This window comes from Clinocottus analis, unplaced genomic scaffold (genome assembly GCF_023055335.1).
Source record: "Clinocottus analis isolate CAN_PGR_092001 unplaced genomic scaffold, fCliAna1.0.p SCAF_29, whole genome shotgun sequence".
In the NCBI taxonomy this organism is placed as follows: Eukaryota; Metazoa; Chordata; class Actinopteri; order Perciformes; family Cottidae; genus Clinocottus; species Clinocottus analis.
In genome coordinates this window covers 653,198-673,502 of record NW_027176031.1, presented here as the reverse complement: position 1 = coordinate 673,502, position 20,305 = coordinate 653,198, and the positions used below count along the sequence as shown (strand labels likewise).

The window sequence follows — 20,305 nt, the reverse complement described above, 5'->3', positions numbered from 1 at the left end:
CAGTCTCGCGCACATAGATTCACAAATGCGCACATAAAAGATTCACAAATGCGCATAAAGATTCACAGATGCATACAGAACAATTCACAAATATATTGGATTTACAAATGCACACAGAAAAATCACAAATATATTTCCGCATGTGCATGTATTAATGTGTGTATTTTTCTTGAAAATTTTCAATGAAAATTCGGACGTTTGGTGTGGTTACCCAGGTGTCTTGCTCAATGACACGGAGAAATAATCACTCGTTCTGCTTCATACTTGTTGTGGAAGTCCCACAAACATCGGAACATCAAACTCCAGTGTGTCTGGGTTTAAAACAATATCAGAAGTCCCACAACAGCATCTGAATGACGGCCTCTAACAATAAGCATTGCCCCCTCTCCGCACAAATGAAGCCACGTGGGGAGGGGGAGCTGTGCTCATACGATCGGTTGAAAATGAGGGCAACATCTGATTGGCTACAGATCGCTCTGAGTTTAAAAAAAATGCATTTACAGATCTAAACACAGCAGGGGAGTCTAAAAAAGCCAACTTGTAAATGCGAAGCCATTTGCAAACAAATGCAGTGCGATCCACAAATAAATGCATACAAATACACAAATAGAAAAATACACACACAAATACATACAAATGCAGAAATATATTTGTGATTTTTTTCACATTTACATAAATCATTGGAATGTAGTTTTGAATCCTACACAGAACAATTCACAAATATATTGGATTTACAAATGCACACACATTTGTAAATCCAATATATTTGTGAATTGTTCTGTACACATTTGTGAATCTTCATGCGCATTTAATCTTCATGTGTATTTCTGAATCTTTATGCGCATTTGTGAATCTTCATGCGCATTTGTGAATCTTTATGCGCATTTGTGACTCTTTATATACAAATTTGTGAATCTTTGTGTGCATTTGCCATTCTTGAGAGTGATCATAGACATGCGGGGCGGACAAAAACAGTTAGGATCTTGCATAAATGCAAAACTATTCCAACAAATAGGGAAAACACGATCAGTCGCCTGTAACTCAGAGTGAGCTCCACCAACATATCCGGTCAGTATGGAAGACAAAGTGCTGCTGCGTCTCCTGGAACCTCTTCGTGAGCAGTGTGGGCTCCTGTGTGTCTATTGGCTTCAGTCCCAGCTCATTATGGCAGTGGAGTGTCTCACGGCAGCGTGACTCATCTCATGAGCAGAGGTATGAAAAATCAAGGGCAGGATTTTGTTCATGGTGATACTCACTACTCCTGTGCTGCGCATCAGTTCCTTTTTGTACCTTGAACAGAACAACAAAGGTGAATAGATTTACTGCTGAGCTGGTTGCTCTCAAACTCAAAATCTTGCAAAATTGAAAGATATGGTGAAAATTGGGCTTAAACAAAATTGTTTCAGCTTGAGAGCTTTGTACAAGCGGCAAACTGGTTCTGCCAAGTGCCTTGAAGCTGCATCCTCTCTCCTCACCAGCAGGGAGCGACTCCTTTGGTTGTATAGGAGTCTATGCTTCATGTCTTAAAGCTGCTTTCTCTCTACTGACCACCAGGGGGCAACTCCTCTGGTTGTAAAGAAGTCTATGCTTCATGTCTTAAAGCTGCATTATCTCCCCTGACCACCAGGGGGAAACTCCTGTGGTTTCTGTAGAGGTCTAAGCTTCATGTATTAAAGCTGCATTATATCTCCTGACCACTAGGGGGAAACTCCTCTGGTTGTATAGAAGTCTATGCTTCATGTGTTAAAGCTGCATTCTCTCTCCTGACCACCAGGGGGATACTCCTCTGGTTGTATAGAAGTCTATGTTTCATGTGTTATGTTTGTTCCAGCAATATGTTTAAGCAGTCATTTGCCTTCCAAATCATTTAAAAAATGATATTTTGATAATAAGATGAAACAAAGTTACTTTGAAAGTCAAAGAAGGTATCTCTTGTTATCTTTTCCAGATCAGTATTGATTGTACAAGAAAGATTAAAGAGGAAGTTGTGTGATCTGTGTGACAGTTTGTGTGTTTCACACTCGTTGGTGGGAAAAACTTATGTGGGTGTTTCCTTTTCATTTTATAGCTGAAGCTGCTATTATCATTGGTATGTTATAAAAAACTATATTGGAGTCACACTCCTCCTCCAGCATGCTGCACGGTGGATGGTGCTGATTCATCTAGAAATATCCGTCCTCCTCATGATGCCTTTAGCTCATGATAATATCTCTCTTTCTCCTTCTCCCTCTCCCTCTCCCTCTCTCTCTCTCTCTCTCTCTCTCTCTCTCTCATGATATAAGACATGTGTCTTTCAGCTCACCAAACACAAGAAACAAGCCCATGAAGAGCAGACAGGCAGCTCCTAAAAACAAACCTATGTACACAGCTCATGTAGAATGTAGCACGGCACTTATGCAAGTTAGAATAACCGTGGCAGATTTAACAGAATCTTTAATACCTTCAAAAGTACATAAAAGCCACATTGTTGGCCGAGTTTAGCAGCTAGCCGCATTACTGGAACTCTGTCTGACTTGTTTGTAAAAACTCTTAAATAATCAACATTCCAGCTAAGGTCTGATTGGATCCCCCACCTGCTCAGCACGGGGGGGAACCCACCCTGACACGAGGAGAACGGAGAGGGAACCCACAGTGACACAAGGAGGGGAACCCATGCTGACACAAGGAGACTGAGGAGGGAACCCACACTGACACAAGCAAACGGGGAGGGAACCCCACGCTGACACAAGGAAAATGGGGAGGAAACCCACGCTGACACGAGGAGGGAACCCATGCTGATACGAGGAGAACGAGGAGAGGGAACCCACGCTGACACAAGGAGAACAAGGAGGGGAACCCACGCTGACACAAGGAGAACAAGAAGAGAACCCACGCTGACACGAGGAGAACAAGAAGGGAATCTACGCTGACATGAGGAGGGAACCCACGCTGACACAAGGAGAACGAGGAGGGAACCCACACTGACAGGAGGAGAATGAGGAGGGAACCCACGCTGACACGAGGAGAATGTGGAGAGAACCCACGCTGACACAAAGAGAACCCACGCTGACAGGAGGAGGACGAGGAGGGAATCCACGCTGACACGAGGACAACCCACGCTGACACGAGGAGAACGAGTAGGGAACCTATGCTGACACGAGGAGAAGAACACACCAGGAGAACATGGAAACACCCTGACTGGGAACAGAACCCTCTTGCTGTGAGGGCAACAGGGCCGCTAAACCACCATGCAGCCCCAGCTTTATAAGGGCAATGTTGTTTTGTGTTTTTTTGATGAAATACATTCAAACCAAAAGCAAAGACTCAGACAGCTGCAGCCTCAGCTAGACGGGTAAGTATGGATGTCAGCGTCATTATACGCTGGAACGGAATATATATCAAAGACCTGAATGGGGATATGACATTAGAACTCTACATTGTTCATTACCATTCAGATCAAATCAAGGTGGATGTTTTGTAACTGTTAGCCACTCATGATGTGTTCATGGAACGTCTGAAAGATGAAACTACAGCTTGGCTGATAAACGCTGACTGTGTCAAGATAACAGGTCCATCCCTCCAGCAGGCTCTGGGTTCAGAGGCTGTGCAGCTGTTCTTGTGAGGTCAGAGAACATTACTCCAAATGTACTGCTTTACTGGAGGAAACACTCTTTACTGCCCGTTCAAAACATTGGTCAGAAAAGTAATCAAGTGGAATATGTTTCGTTACTTTGATGAAGTCATATCAGAACTTTGAAGAGGACGAAGAGGCAGATGAGGAGAGGAAGTAGAGAGAGCTGCTGGAGAAGAATGGATGAGGGGGAGGAGGGGAGAGGGGGAGAAAGAGGAGGAGGAGCTGCTATTTGCAGATGAATGAAGCAGCCGGCAGGATAATGGATAGGGAGGGAGAGCGGAGAACCAAAGACAACAGAGGACGGACATTCACTTTGCATCTGTGTAGACGCGTGTATCTGTGTGTGTGTGTGTGTGTGCGTGTGCGTGTAGGAGTTAGATGACATGCAAAGCTGATGCATTGTGGTCCAGTGACAGCAGTATGGTGAGGATCAGTGGACGTGTGACTGAAGGAGACTCTCCAGGGTGTTGATTGGCTAAAAAACTGCAACTGCTACACAAAAGAATGTCCTTAGTGAATTCTTTGAATTCCTCCTGGAATGTCAGCTGTGATCCTGAGCCAGGTGTGTGTGTGTGTGTGTGTGTGTGTGTGTGTGTGTGTGTGTGTGTGTGTGTGTGTGTGTGTGTGTGTGTGTGTGTGTGTGTGTGTGTGTGTGCATGTTTGTATGTGGAACAGATGTACATTTGCAGCGGAATTAAAACTTTCAGTGTTAAACTGTGTAATACATTGTGTGATGAAGTGTTGTCAGGCAGAGTGTCAATACTGTGAGTTCCTGGGTATCAAAGGTCCATCTGCAATGTCCAGCCTAGTAGTATTAGTTCTTGAAGTGTACGAAAGTAGCGGATCATGAGACATTGACCATAACCCATGAACCCTGGAAGAGCATGTTCCATTACACAATGGCCTTAACCACAGCCAGAGGCAGCAGAGACGTCATTATGGACACGAGGAAGCTGTGATGGACTCGTCTTAGACCACCAGTCACGCGACGACATGTGTGTGAAGCTTTGACTGAACAGGAAGTGAATGCAGAGCAGAGAGGAGACCCAGGAGAGGCTGGAGTTAGAGGACGTAGTCATGGAAACACTTCACTGTGTACCACACAGAGGGCCTCAATCCCCAAGAATTCAAACTTGCATTTTAATTTTTTGAATGACTCATGGCAATATCACTGTGTTACACTGCACAACAGACATGTTTGAGGTGTCTGTTAGTTGTTTCCACAGAGATAACCTGCGTGGGGTGGACAGGGTTGCAATGCAGTAAAAGACCATCATGACCATGTGGGTCTATATAGTGACGGTACTGATGCCGCCTCCAGACCTGATCTAAAGTAACAGGAGACTTCATTTCCTTCAGCCAGCCTCTCTCCTCCTGAATTCCCTTCAGTGGTAAAAAAAAAAAAAAAGTGCTTTCTTTAAATGGACTTATATATGTATATATATATATATATATATATATATATATATATATATATATATATATATATATATATATATATATATATATATATATATGTATGTATGTATGTATATATATATATATATATATATACATATATATATATATATATATGTGTATGTATATATATGTATATATATATATATATATATATATATATATATATATATATATATATATATATATATATATATATATATATATAAATAATTAAATACAACAAAGTACAAATACTTTGTTGTATTTAACTTTGTTTCACTCCATCCGGCCTCAATTGGTTAATCGTGTCGTTCGTGAGGGCCACAGGCCTAATGCTGAATGCCTGGGACGCAGGGTGAACAGACGAGTAGGAGGAGGAGGAGAAGGAGGAGGAGGAGGAGGAGAAGAAGGAGGAGGAAGGACTCCTTATACATTAGTGCTGGAGGTGGATGGTGGATGCTATTGGTTTGGTTTACAAAGTCCTGATGAGGTGACAGAACATTCCTTGTTGTCTGCAAACGGAAGAATCTCCTCTGAGAATTCCTTGGATTCCACCTCAAATCCCAGCTGAGACCCTAAGGCTGTTTAAACTACACATCTTTCTCATGCTATATTATATATATGATATCATATATTTGTATTTGTTCGTCTGTCGTACATCTTATTCCCAGATAAAGGGGCAGAACACCTGTTCTCTATTGAACACTTTGCAAATACTGTTATCCCCTAAATGGATCAATTGAGTTAATGATCAGAATAAACCAGACATCTGAAGATGCTTTGGGAAGTTATTATGCTCATATTTGTTTAACCATTCTCTGACGTTTTACAGACCAAACGCTTGATCCATTAACCCAGATAATAGAATACAGATTGATGGAAATATCAGAATAAAGGTGAGGCTGGCCCTCAATGGAACCTTCTCAATCTGACATGAAGACCAGACGACAGCTCCTTGGTAGCAGAGACCTCGTCCTCAGCTGCTACAGACCCAGCAGCCTACACGGCCCCAGGGATCTGGAGCTGTGACTCCTTTAGACCACCTGCTCCCAGCTGCAGCAGCTGGTGGGCTGCTGCAGCTCATTCACACTCTTTAGAAGCATGTGCTATCGTTACATGGTCAAGTAATACCAACAAATATTGAATAAACAGTCACCCAATGGCTCCTCCCCAGGACCTCGGCCTCATGGGGCTTATGAGACTTCAACTAATGCGCTCTCAGGGGCCTCATGCTGCCTACAGACCTCAGAGCAAACAGGGAGGCTTCGGGCTCCTAAACACATGATCTTCTGGGCTTTGTTGTCCGTCCTGGTTGCAGTTTAACAAAATAAGATTTAATTGAAATACAAGTGAGGCTGGCAAAATGAATCACAGCCATTCATCACAGTGGTAATGGCAGCTCAAAAGAGGATCTGCGTCTGCGTGTGTGTGTGTATGTGTGTGTGCGTGTTAGGCTTAAAGTCTGCAGTCAGGACTGACCCATGAGATCAGCTGATCTGCACACGACTAACACATTCCTTGAATTGGTTCGTTGTATATCAGAACGCTGGCACGTTTCTATTAATGAGGCATATTTATCCAACACCTACACAAACTACATGTGATTAATATTGTCCTCCTTACATTTGATATTTTCATGCTAATGCTAAAAAACAAAACATTTGTGGATTTATATAATATGTTATGGGACACCCCACCGATTGCAATGGCAATAAAGTGAAGTTTAAATGCATTTTTAATGAAGATATTAAATGATCAGATCAAAACTAATGTCTAAATAATGGTTGGATTGCTGTAAAAAAAATGTTAATGTGATACAAAATGATAAGCTGATCAATGGACCGACTAAGTCCATAGGATATTAATCAAATATTTTGTTTAACTGCCAATAAAGGATTTACTGCTTTTTTTGGTCTTTGATTTTTACATCAATTTTAAATACTTAATACACCCGTCAGGAACATGATTGTCTGATTACTCAATAGTGAAAGTCATTGATTGCTGTTGACTTTACATATGTAACAACTTAAGTCCTTCTACAAGAACTAACATACATGAAAAGGATCCTTTTTACACTTATGAACCTGCAACGATCAAAAATATCACAAGCTCATAACTCATCGCAGTCTTCCTCGTCTGTGTTGTCTGCACACACTCAGCTGTGTGTGTGTATGTGTGTGTGTGTGTGTGTGTGTGTGTGTGTGTGTGTAGGTGTGATGCTGTAGTTTATGCTGGAGGCTCTTGGGTAATAAAGATAGTCACTGACCGTGTCGCTCGCTAGCTTACTTTACAGTCCTGCTCGTAGTCACCATGACAACCAAGAGCAGCTCTTCGCTTTAGGCCGGTCAAGTCACCACAGAACAGGTCAGGATGCTCCTGGTCAAGTTCTGTGGGATCGGCACTCTGCAACCGCCGGGAATGTGGTTTAAATAGTTCAGCGACCCAATTCACAGTATCAAAGCATTTATAGGTGAAAAGCCAAGTCAATAATCACGGTCAATGACCAGACGGTATGTATGATCAATGGCCAATGACCAGAAGTTATATATGATCAATGACCAATGACCAGAAGGTATGTATGATCACTGACCAGAAAGTATGTATGATTAATGACATAAGGTATGTATGAACAATGACCAGAAACTATGTATGGTCAATGACATAAGGTATGTATGATCAGTGACCAATGACCAGAAGGTATGTTTGATCAGTGACCAGAAAGTATGTATGATCAATAACATAAGGTATGTTTGATCAGTGACCAGAAGGTATGTTTGATCAGTGACCAGAAGGTATGTATGATCTGTGACCAGAAGGTATGTATGATCTGTGACCAGAAGGTATGTATGATCTGTGACCAGAAGGTATGTATGATCTGTGACCAGAAGGTAAATGATGTGTGACCAGAAGATATGTATGATCAATGACCAGAAGATATGTATGATCAATGACCAGAAGACATGTATGATCAATGACCAGAAGGTATGTATGATCTGTGACCAGAAGGTATGTATAATCAATGACCAGAAGTTATGTTTGGTCAATGACCAGAAGGCATGATCACCACCTCCAGACACCACAGCCTAAATGATACCGAGGGATCACCTTAAATGTGAAAAATTCTTGAAATTTAGCTTCCGGTTTGTTGGGCATCTGGAGAATATTGTCAATTAGCAGGTTCCTTTTATTCAGGGACAAGTGTCTGTATTCTCTGGCTCTCTGTTTGTTTGTATTTGTTCATTATGCTTTTCCAACTGATGGACACTTTACTCACATTCACAAATTGTCAAATTGATTGACAGGCTGGCACCCGTTGGTGTTCGACACAATCTGTATATTCTTCTATTTATTCTTTTTTTAATTTTTTTTAATTTTATTATAAAATGTTTGTGATCAATATCCACAGGTTGTGATTAATAAGAATGTCCACGGTGGACCAAAATCAGTGGAGCGTTTCACAACCGTTGGGTGACAGACCAAAGGTGGACCATGGGTTTATTGTGATGGGCCAAGTGGGTCCCGAGTGTGCTGCTTTGACTAGAACATTGCTGGGCCAACAAAACCAATCCAAGCCACTCCTTCGTCAGTGTGACAGTGTGAGCTTCCTCACAGCGCTAACCAGCAGCAGCTCACACAGCGCTAACCAGCAGCAGCTCACACAGCGCTAAACAGCAGCAGTTAATCAGCAGCAGTTAGCCAGCAGCAACTAACTAGCAGCAGCTCACAAGGCACTAACTAGAAGCAGTTAACCAGCAGCAGCTAACTAGCAGCACCTCACACAGCGCTAACCAGCAGCAGCTTACACAGCACTAACCAGCAGCAGTTAACCGGCAGCAGCTAACCAGCAGCAGTTCACACAACACGCTCAGGTACTGCTGCTACTTTAACCTACTCTATCGATCGAGGGGGAAGATCCGGAGGGGCTTTGTACTTCTTGAATACTAAGCAGAATGCTTACGTCTGTGTGTGTTTGACCCCGTGAACCTGCTCAGCCTGCACCGTGTGAACCATTAGCGGGAGGGAAGAGGGCCACGACCTGGACGGGCTCCACTAAGAGGCCCGGCAGGAGCACAGCCCGGCATCCAGGGGGACACATCACTTACAGCCCTGTTCGGATAGGAAATACGGGAGCGTTGCTGGCTTCACCCATCATTTAAAGGGGTGGCTTTGTGTCCCTCAGACATAATGTCCAGGATGGCTTCATTTAGACAGACAGACACACACACACACACACACACACACACTCACACTCACACTCACACACACACACACACAATGTGTCTTTGTGTGAGTAAGCACAGGTCTCTAACGATGCACTGATTTGCATGACGATGCGTTCAAACTCTGTGCGGTAGACATGAGTAATGACCAAATGTGAATATAAAGCCATCATGATGTGTTCAATTGCAATCTTCTAAAATGTAGTTTAGGTGAGAAACTTGAATAAACCCAAGGACATAGAAATAGATATTAGAGATGTTTAACCTAACGCAAGCTCAAAGCAGCTCACAATGCATCCTACATTTGGTCCTCGGTATTTGAATTAGGCAACAAACAAACACTAAATCACTATAACACAGTAAAAAGGAGATTATTTTGAATGATTGGCCGTTATTATTTAATTGTTATAAATATTTTCTGGCACCGTGGAAAAATAGCGTCTCTAAATGTAAGAAGAATATAAGATTAATATGTTCAACAATACGTTTGACATTTATTCAGTTGGTAAAGCTATGAGGAATAAATCTAAGGGAAGCTGGCCCCCGTTATCAATATGTATTGTTATTAGAGAGGGAATTCTGTTGCTAGGGTTGTAAAGATGTTAAGAAACGTTTTATAACGTCTTATCTTTGGTGTAGGTGTGAGTCTCCAGCAGGTCTTGACTCCTGGAGGAGACAGCTGCCATGTGCAGAGTGATCAGGAGGCTTAACCCTCTCTTTCTCTGATTGTAGGAACCATTTATTTCATGTTAGTATTTAGCTATTTCCTTTATTAGTAGGGTTGGGTACCGAGAACCGGTGCTAATGTGGCACCGGTTCCAAGGCGTCCGGTCCCTCCCTGACCGAAACACAACGCGGATTTCGGTGCTTCTTTTCGGTGCCTGGGCCAATTTAAATACTGTTTTTTTTTTTTTTTACACTACTCTGTAAAGTTGCACAGTATACCGATACCTAAAAGTTAGTGCGGAATCCGTGCGTTAAAAACGACATGAATTTGAATATTTTAAGTATCGACACTTTTTTTAAATAGCGCGGATCAGAGCGCAGGAACTGCTCCGCTCTCTCTCTCATGTTGCTGCATGCAGTGGGGCGCAAGGGGGCGGGGCTAGCAGCGTGCACACGCAGCGCGCTCACAGAGTGATCGCTGGGGAGACAACATGAGTGCAGGAGCTTTTGAGGTCCTACGCTTGTTGGAACAAAGCTGTAGTCCAGTAAAGCTCTCTAGTTGGTATTAGTGATGACCTGTAGTCCAGTAAAGCAGCAGAGTTTGTAGAATCCAACCGTTTCTGAGTGGCGTGTGAGAATCACCCGAAGCAATAAACCCATATTTTAGGTAGGACTCCTGATAATTGTCTTTAAACGCATCTTTCTTCTTCTTGGAAGTCATATGTTCTTCTTCTTCTTCTTCTTCTTCTTCTTCTGGCTCCTCATTGGGCCTTTCCGATGTTTGTTTTTTAATCGCTTGTGGGCTTCATTTATGGGGTAACTATACTGTGACCAGAGGGATATATTTGGTATTTTCAGGCCGCAATAATAAATACAATGTTTCTTCATTCGTTCTTTCTCTGCGGCCAGGTACCAAAGGACCCAGTGGTGAGAGACCACTGCTTTAGTCAACTTTAGTTTTTGATATAAATGCGGTCTGTGCGGGTTTACATGTGCACTGGAGGGGCCTATGTTGGTTTTTACCAGAGCAGGAGAGGCAGCTGTAGGCAGGACCTTCTGGGTTTTTTTGCTACAAAAAAAAAAAGACCTTGAGAAACTAAACTTAAGCCATGAGTCGAAAATTATTATGGCTTTCTTACTAAGTATTATGCAAGTCATTTCATACCAGCCTGTCACTGGATTTCACACCGAAGGGAGGGGGGTGGTAATTGACGACGACTAATAGGGGACAAGTCATTAAATACTCGTCATGCAATATATTGCATTGCATATAATGTGTGCTGGTCAACTAGTCTAAAATTAATTTTTGACTAATTTTTACCAGCGTACTTTGAAGTAAAAATGCGTATCCCCTACGCAAATTACGTACAGGTTGGCAGGTCTGCTTTTTGATAGAACGATGGACCACTGTACCTTCTGCCTTGTCAGTCCCCTCACCTCAAAATCTACCTCCTCAAAAACGGCAGCGTTAGCTAATGACTTTCCACGGGAGCTTTAGCAAGCTGACTACTGTTAAGTTCTCTCCTGCTATGTTCAATAACTCAATTCATTAAGCTGTAGCTAACGTTAGCTAAATCTATGTCAACAGAGCTCCTGGGTAACTTAACTTAGATATACCAGAAAATATTATATTACCATGACCTCGCGCTCCCTTCTGGCACACACATCTGTTTGCAGTTCACTGAATATAAATATCCCCCCCAAAAAATTCTCATTGAATAAACACGATTCACGTCGGTCACCTATTTCGGTTTCAAAATGGCGAATTTCGGCTAAAGGTGGGGGATTTTCATGTATGATCTCTACAGTATGTAAATCAAATGGACAACATAACACAATCCCTGCCACACACTAGCAGCGGCACCATGCAAGTGTTTCCACCATGAACAGAGGGCCTCAACCAGATATTATTCATAGACTGCTCATTCATTTAATATTATGTATTAAACTATATATCTTAAGCATGTTATCCAAAAGTCTGAATGACACAGACAGACACACGCACACACACACACACACACACACACACACACACACACACACATAAACACACACACACACACACATACACACAGGCACACACACACAAACACACACACACACACACATTAGGGAGCCTCTGGGGGCAGCCCTTCAGACAAACACATTTACAAAATAATCCTATTAGAGAGAGAAAGTGCTCTCCCTCTCACTCCCTCTCGATCTGTCGATACTTCCACTATGTCGCCTGCCCCTCCCCCATCCACCGTCAATGCAATGCCACTGTCTATGTGCTGCTTTCCCAGCTCACTTTTTCCTCTTTCAGACAGGCAAGAGAGTGTGGGCGGAGTTGGAGGGTGTGGGCGGAGCTGGATGGTGTGGGCAGAGCTGGAGGGTTTGGGCAGAGTTAGAGGGTGTGGGCGGAGCTAGAGCGTGTAGGCAGAGCTGGAGGGTGTGGGCGGAGCTGGACAGCTCACCAGATGTGTGGCAGTTGCAGCCGTCCAGCCATCAATACACCTCACAGCTTTGCTTCCTCTCCATCCTCTGTTGCCCCCCTCCTCTTGGCCCTCCGCCAACACAGACGAGCTCACGGCGAACAAGATTAGAGCTGCAGCCACTTCAGCAAATGACTGTACTGTGTGACGGATGAAATGTGACGTGCAACGGCCTGTTTGAAGTGGCTGCAGTGGCTGCTGCAGGGAAATCAACATTTAGTGGAGCAGACTTTGCTCATGACGACATTAAAGGTCAAACACCTCCCCTTTGATTTAATGACGACTCAATGGTTCAAAACTCTATTTAAAGCTTTAAATACAGATGTTGATGTTCTCTGAGATGTGTGTTCTAATGAGCAACATGACTAATGAACACTGATGCTGGAGTAATTGTGTTCTTTTGTTTCTTAAACCATCATTTTTTTTAAGCTGTTTTCATAAGATCCTTCTCAGGGTTTTTGTGTCGATCACTGATCACAGGCCTAGTTGAAGCCTTCTGTTTATAATGTGGCAGTATTTATTCATAGAACCGTTCTTACCAACCATGTATCATGAGTATTAAAATGAAGAGATGAGAAAGTATTATGGATTTACCCTTTCCTAAGTCCCGCCCCTCAAATGCAGCCTGGCCAATCAATGGTCCAGTTTTTCCGGGTTTTTTTTTCTTTATTAAACTATTCTTATTCTCAGGTTGGTTGAGTGGAGCTGGTCAGGGTTGACGAGGCAGGAAGGAGATATATCTTTCGAAAACGTTACATTTTCTCTGTTAAAAACCTGCGGAGTACATTATCACATCATGAACTAGCGTAAGCACTTCTATGCTAGGCTAGCTACTGGAGGTATAATTAAGGTGTGCACATGCTCATGATAATAGACATTTTTGTTTAACAATCAAATCTTTTTGAAGACTCCATTGACAACCTGTTTTACCTTGTCAAAAAACTAACTACATTCAAACTCAACAAAATAAAACACGGCTTGGTTCATCTTTCTAATTCTTCAACAATCCTACACTCTGTTAAAATGAAATTAAAAAATAATCCTTCATTTAATCACTGAGTGAAGTGAGAAAATATCAGGAGAAGAACGAGTGGCAGGTCAGACAGCACAGAACAGCTGTAGATCCAGAACGCAGCCCGGCGGTCACATGACAGCGGGCCGGTTTGGACCTGTGGCTGATTGATTTATGCATTGTAAATCTGAGGCTAAGATATCCTGATTCTAGTCCTTAATGTGGGTCTTGCTTGAAAAGGACAAGATCATACACTTCCCAGAATTTGATTTGTTTAACGCATGGAGGGTTGTGCTCTATTTCATGTTGTGCATCGGTTACAAACGACAGAACTGAAGGTAAAACAAAGGTGTTTAGTCACAAGAACTGATGGACCCTTCTACCTCTGTCTTGTTGAAGACCTTTCCTCTTTTCAGGGGGAGTGTATGTGACAGACAGGACGGCAACTCAGCGGCTCCGGCGTGTCGATATGAATACTTCAACTTGCTGCCGGCCCGGCACATGAGCCCCACCCTTCTGCTGGGATCAAATGTCTAGCTGGCTGCAGACGTGCAGACACGTGCAGCGCGGGGCCGGTATGTAAGCACTGATGGATGTTGTTGCGTGTCAACAATATCGTTCTTTTTTTCAGGATGGTTTCAATTTCGGCACGACCGTTCAAAGAATTAGTAACAGCACTATTTGGTTGATTATCACCAGCTGTACTAGCGGTACTATCGTCCGTCCATTACTCTTGAGAATGAAGTTAATTGGAGGCCTTGTTCCAACAATCATGCTGCGAGAAAACTTACAGAAGAAGTGCACCTGAGTTCTCTATTCACTCTAGTTTGACAGACTGAAGTGCAACACAACCGCTATGTGCAGAGTTTAGAGTTTGGGCAGCAGTCGGCCGATTACCGGCCCGGCAGATCATCGGCTATCAGCATTTTTACGATTTTTTTAATTTTTTATCCGTCAATCCAATAAATGTATTTTAAAATGTGCTTCATTGGCTCTGCTGCTCGCTCAATGTCCCACCCACAGTACCGTGTCATTATTTACAAGTTAACTTCCTTAATTACTAATAATCGTTATCGACCCTAAAATAACAGTCCATCCTCATAACCTTCACAACAAATGTATATGCATATTTACAACTTCAGTGTGAATAAAGAAGTTTACTGAAGGTTGTTGAACTGCAATCACCAAAAGTTATGAAACTTTAAGGTATTTTTGCTCAAGGTTCTAATGAATGCTAAGCAGGGCTGCCAACTTTCACGGTTTTCGTCGTGTGACACTCGCTTTTGCATGGTTTCACACGCACTCAAGCCACACAACCAATTTCTGATGGCAAAAGAAATCCTGATTTTGGGTCGAGGCGTGTTCGTTCTTTTTTAAACTCCCCGAAGACAGATGGCGCTAAGGAGCGCATCCGTAAACCTAATCACTGCATCGGCATCCTATTTACCCCAAAGAGTCCCGAAGTTAGCAACAGAAGAAGATTTTCAAACAGACACAGCCGCGGGAGAAACTCATGAGGAGCAGAGAGACTAATATACAAATATAAGGTATCAGGGGTCTCAAGTGAAGTGTCACACATTGAGCGTGATTGTCACTCCCTCCAAACAGCTGTCCAGCGGCACGTATTAGTCGTCGTCGTCCTTGCACCCCTCATCACCGACAAAAATCTTACTCCAAGTTTTTTGGAAAAGTTGGCAGGTCTGTGCTAAGTCACACCGAGGCGGCCACCTCTAGTTCTCTTGAGTGAAGCTAATGAGGAAGAGTCTTAAAATGTTGGCTCTCTCTCCTGACTACCTGAGGGCGACTCCTCTGGTTGTATAGAAGTAGGTCTGGGCGGTTTACCGGTTCAGCCCTACTTCTGGAAATATCTTGCGTGTTCTTGCCGGTTTCTCTTCTCTCGCAGTGACATATTAACGAGATGACAATGGAACATCCCAGCACAAGTGCTACTCTTGCTACAAGACTTAACCCTAACAAGATCAAATCTCTCCACCTAGACCCGTTTGAGAGAAGAACTCGAGGTGGTGAACCTCCAGATGGAGATGTCCACCACCCACTGCCAGCTGCTGCTTGTGCTACATTGATGCTAACGGTAACGAACAAGAGCGTTTTTTTGAGTACATCAGCATCCAGAATGCAACCGCTGACACCGTCGCTACAACGGTTATGGAGAGGCTGAGTACCATTCTCCCACACAGACAAACAGACAAACTTATCACCCAAGCTTACGACGAGGCCGCAGTCAACTCACTACGTGTCCACTGCTCTGTGCATCAGCTGATCCTCATCATGGACCACCATCCCCAAATGTGGGCATGCTATTCAACCAGCTGCAAAAGAGGAACATTGACCCGGTCTTCATTAAAGGACTTGTCCAGAGGTTCACAGTGTTTTACCTGCGTTAAGCTAAGCTAACTGGTTTCCTGTCAGATGATATGCTTTTATTTTGAAGGCGACTCGCGAGCTATAAACGGAAGTCGCAATGTATGCTGTTTGTATGTCAAAGCTATTGAAAATATGCTCTGTGTTGTATACAAATGATAAACATTAACAGTATTAGCACGAAGAGGCCCAGGGTTAGTTAAATTGAAATTGATTGGCTGGCCCTACCAAAAGAAAATCCACCAGCCGCCACTGGCAGAACTGTATGCTAGGTACAGCTCGCCCACTATCACAACAAGAAGAAACTCCGTCGCTACATTAAAAAAATGGAAAAGAGCGATGCAGGAGGAACGAGAGTCCAGAGATGCATCAACACAACTAGACACATATGCAAAGCTGATTACTTTTTAGTATTTGTTATAAATGTATCTAGGTACATAGAGGGTGATAAGAAGCTGAACATGACAGGACTTAGGACCCAGGAGAATGTAGGTAAAAAAAACTGGAAGAGACAGAACTGAAGACAAGAACCACAAACAGCTCCCTGGCCAGTTGCAAGCCAGCCATGAATGTGTTCACACTGGACAAAATACAGTGATATACCGTGAAACCGCCAGAATATTACAAAATACCGTGATCATGTGTTAAAACATTTAATCTCTCTACTGACCAACAGGGGCGACTCCTCTGGTTGTATAGAAGTCCATGCTCTATAGGATTGTTTTGAATCGTTTGAGATCGTTTTGAAATCTGGAGCCTGAGATAGATTACTTTAGTCTCCGACTATATATACCTCAGGGAAAATTCTATTCTAGGTATTTTCACTTCAATCTATAGTTAGGACTGGTTCAGGTTTATAGTTAGGGCTGATTCAGGTTTATAGTTAGGGCTAGTTCCAATCTATAGTTAGTACTGGTTCAGGTCTATAGTTAGTACTGGTTCAGGTCTATAGTTTGAACTGATTCAGGTTTATAGTTAGTACTGGTTCAGGTCTATGTTAGGGTTGGCTCGGGTTTATAGTTAGTACTGGTTTTGGTCTATGTTGTTATGTTGTCTATGTCTATGTTTGGTCCCCCCGTCCCGCCCCTTCCCCCCTGCATAAAAGCAGATGAGGTTCAGTGGGATGCTTTGATTGACATACGTGGTTCAATTTGTGTTCGCCAGACCCTGAACCGGCTTATCCGTGTTCTGACGATGCGGATGATGCCTTGACATCTGATCACGAGTCCAAACGCGATCTCATATCATCAAGTATTACTGCGCGCACTTGATGAGGAGGGTGAGGGTACATTTTGACCGGATCAATGGGCCGAGTGGACTATGCCTCCGAGAGCACTCCTAACAAACATTTGAGCTGTGCTCCAAAGCCCGCGGGGCGAACCCGCGGTCGTGATTTACCCGAGGCCGAGCCGGGTGACCTCCCGACACGAATTTAACAGCCATCAATTATTAACTGTGCTCATAAGCTGCTCGCTTCTGGAGGACCTCCATTGTCTCTGCTGGAGCCGCGGGCCCACACCCTCCTTTACAGGCAGCAAGCGGGATGAGATGCGTCGTTGTTGGACATGCCGTGACACTACGCTTCCTCCGCTGTAGCCAGACTCCATTTACATTCCGGACCTTTTCATTGTTTTACCGGAGCGGCGGCCAGTCAGCGCGCCAGGTGCTGTTATGCAACACGGGGAAAGGTCGACTCGAGCTATCAGGTCCGAAGAGGTCCAAAATACAACGAGCGACGTTACAAGTTGGGACTTTATGCTTTTTGACGTCACCTCGCGAGGCGCCGCTCTGCAAAATGGGCTAAATCATATTAATGAAAACGCGTACTCCATCATTGGTGGATCATGTGGATGAAATCCTCTGGTGATTGAAAATACATGTCTGTGAAGCTAAGTACTATGAAACATTGACCAGTGCGCAGGTTGGAGGTGCCACCCATCAGGGCACAGACTGGGGACCCGGGACTATACGTCCGTGTCCCGACCCACACGGGGCCCCGCGGGGGCAAGACGTATCGTGGACGTATAGTCACGGGTGTGCCAGGCTTGAGGAGGCAGCTTTCCCAGGACTGTGCCACGCTGCTCCCGTGCCCGGCGCTGCTTTGGTGGGAAGCGCCTCCATCCATCGCGGGAGGAGACGGATGCTGGAGGGAGGACCCGGCTCGCTCGAGTCTCAGCCCACATCAGGCGGCTGAAGGTGCCCGCGGCGGCTCTGCCGCTAGCATCCTGTGGCTCGAGGAGCTGGTTAGCTGCATTCCAGCAAAGAGACGCAGATGTAGACCGACAGGTGCAGCGGCATCCCCGCCCGCCGCGCAGCCTCCCTCCGCCGCTGCTTCCACCTTGACAAATACCCGAAGGGGGGTGGGGACTACCCCCAGACCAGCAGGCCAGCAGCACGGAGAACGGACCCGGAGAGCCCCCCGATACGGACGTGTTGTTCCCGTGCTGAAAAGACATGTTGGATCGCGCGAGCGAATGAGTCGCGAGCTAGCTAACGGTCTCAGCGCGCAACCAGAGGAGCTGTTACGGGTCGCTGGTCGCTGCCTCCTGTCGCTCGAGGCGAGGCTTCAACACAACATGGGCGCTGGGACTCACCTCTCTGCCATGGTCCCGGACGCTTCTTTAAAATCCCTTTAGAATAAATCCCACAGCGGCTCCCATGTTGCCCGAATTGCGGTCGCCGCAGTCAGCGAGTCACTCCTCCCAGACCCGTGTTGAGCTGTCGACAGTGTGGAACACCGCTTCCGGTCATTACCTTCACAATAAAAGCGTCTCGCCCAATCGCGCCAATGTGACACTTTTTTGGGAGATATGGTGCAATATATAAATATATCATATTTAGACATAAGACTGTACTGTTGTAATACCAAGCACGCATGGTCTGTAGGGTATATATAGGACTTATACAATACATTATGAGAGACTTGTTGGCAAAAACACACAAAACAAGAAATCAATATAGAAATCCTCAATGTAATGATATGGCAATATGCCAATATTGTTATAAATTTAATGGAAAGCATTTTATTTGTAAAAATAAAAAAGCGTCTTTTTGCAAAGTATAATACACTTGATTATGTATTACCTTGACATCGTCTGTACAATGAAATCATTCTTAAAGTGCCCATGCCAGTCTCCATATAACAAGATGACCATGCTCTGTTTCATTAAACCACGCTACACACTTCTATACTCATGAAAGAAGGCTGGAGAAACAATCTAAAGCCAGATGTTTTCCTACCTGAACACGCAATAAGCAAAACGCCAAACGTTCACCGATTCTTGTGTATTCTGAAGTTAACATACAATAACTTCCGGTATTTAACGTGCTAAATTTAGCCACCTTTATGCAAAAGGTAACGCGCACCGCTCGTTTCGAGTGGCGATGCATTCATGTTCAAATGAAAAAGACCGTGTTTGAGGGATTCTTTGTATGTCTTGGCATCACATATATTGGGCTTCATTGGTCCACCAGCATGCTCTGGGGCACTAGCTGGACATGTCTTCCAAGCATCGCAGCGCTACCAAAGAAACGCAGACACTCCCATCATTCACACCACCCTTCAGAACTACTTGAAGCCATGTGACTGTGGGATGGAACCCACAGGAACATTGAGAAGGTCCGAGAACCCCACGATGAAGCAGGAGCCAAACCACTGGCTGGATGGATTAAATACCACCTACATGGACCTTTTCGGCCCCCAGACTGAGGATAAAAGCTGCCTACAGCTGAGGTTTTACCAAGTCATGAAGCTACATGGACCATATTCAAGATGAATGACTTCTTACAGGTTGAACAGGCTGTAAATGTCTGTTTGTCAATGTCAGCTGTACCGACTGATCCTCACAACCAATGCTGCCGGTATTAAGTCATCATTGTGACTTCAGGGTTATATTTCTTACCCACACAGACATTTCTAACACGTCACTTTTCCTCTAAAAAAAAACAATGAATTTTGGGTCACTGCATGCGAGGGAGCGTTTGCTAGCTAACAGGGGCAAAGCATTTTTGTCTGTGAGCACCTGTAAGCACATTTATGCATAAAAAGCTAGCTCATGACCACAGACGGTATGTGGGCGTAGTCATCGTGACGTCACCCATTGGTTTGTGGAGCGATGTTTGTAAGTCTTGAGTTTCAATTTCGCCATCTCCATCTTGTTGTTTTTTGCAACTAATGAACAGAAGTTACGATATTCGGAACGTGGAGGAGACGCCAGAGGAGTAGGAAAGACAACGTCTCTGGTAGGCAGCAACCTGTCACTGTCAGTCACCTTGTAGCCCCGCCCTAAAGCATACCCTGCTTTATGGTCTGTTTGACTCTAAATGGCCAATAACATAAATATTTTTATTATTTCCTATTTAATCTATCTGGCAGTACCTACACGACCTGCCAGATGATCTGAGGACCACCAGTGGGCCCCGGAACAGTGGTTATAGCTATATGTTTAATAGCTATACCACAACAAATAATTCATTTTATTTCAAAGAAACCCAACAG

General features: G+C 44.0%; 1 protein-coding gene across 1 annotated transcript in view; it reads right to left on the bottom strand.

Annotated features, from left to right (window-relative positions):
• arhgap39 (Rho GTPase activating protein 39) overlaps nucleotides 1-18,576 on the bottom strand; it is a 45,844-nt gene extending 27,268 nt beyond the window's left edge. The window contains exon 1 of the mRNA XM_068593238.1: nucleotides 18,402-18,576. Coding sequence (XP_068449339.1) covers nucleotides 18,402-18,412 — 11 coding nt within the window. The 5' untranslated portion in view covers nucleotides 18,413-18,576. The remainder of the gene's footprint in view (nucleotides 1-18,401) is intronic.
• Nucleotides 18,577-20,305: the final 1,729 nt, after the last annotated feature.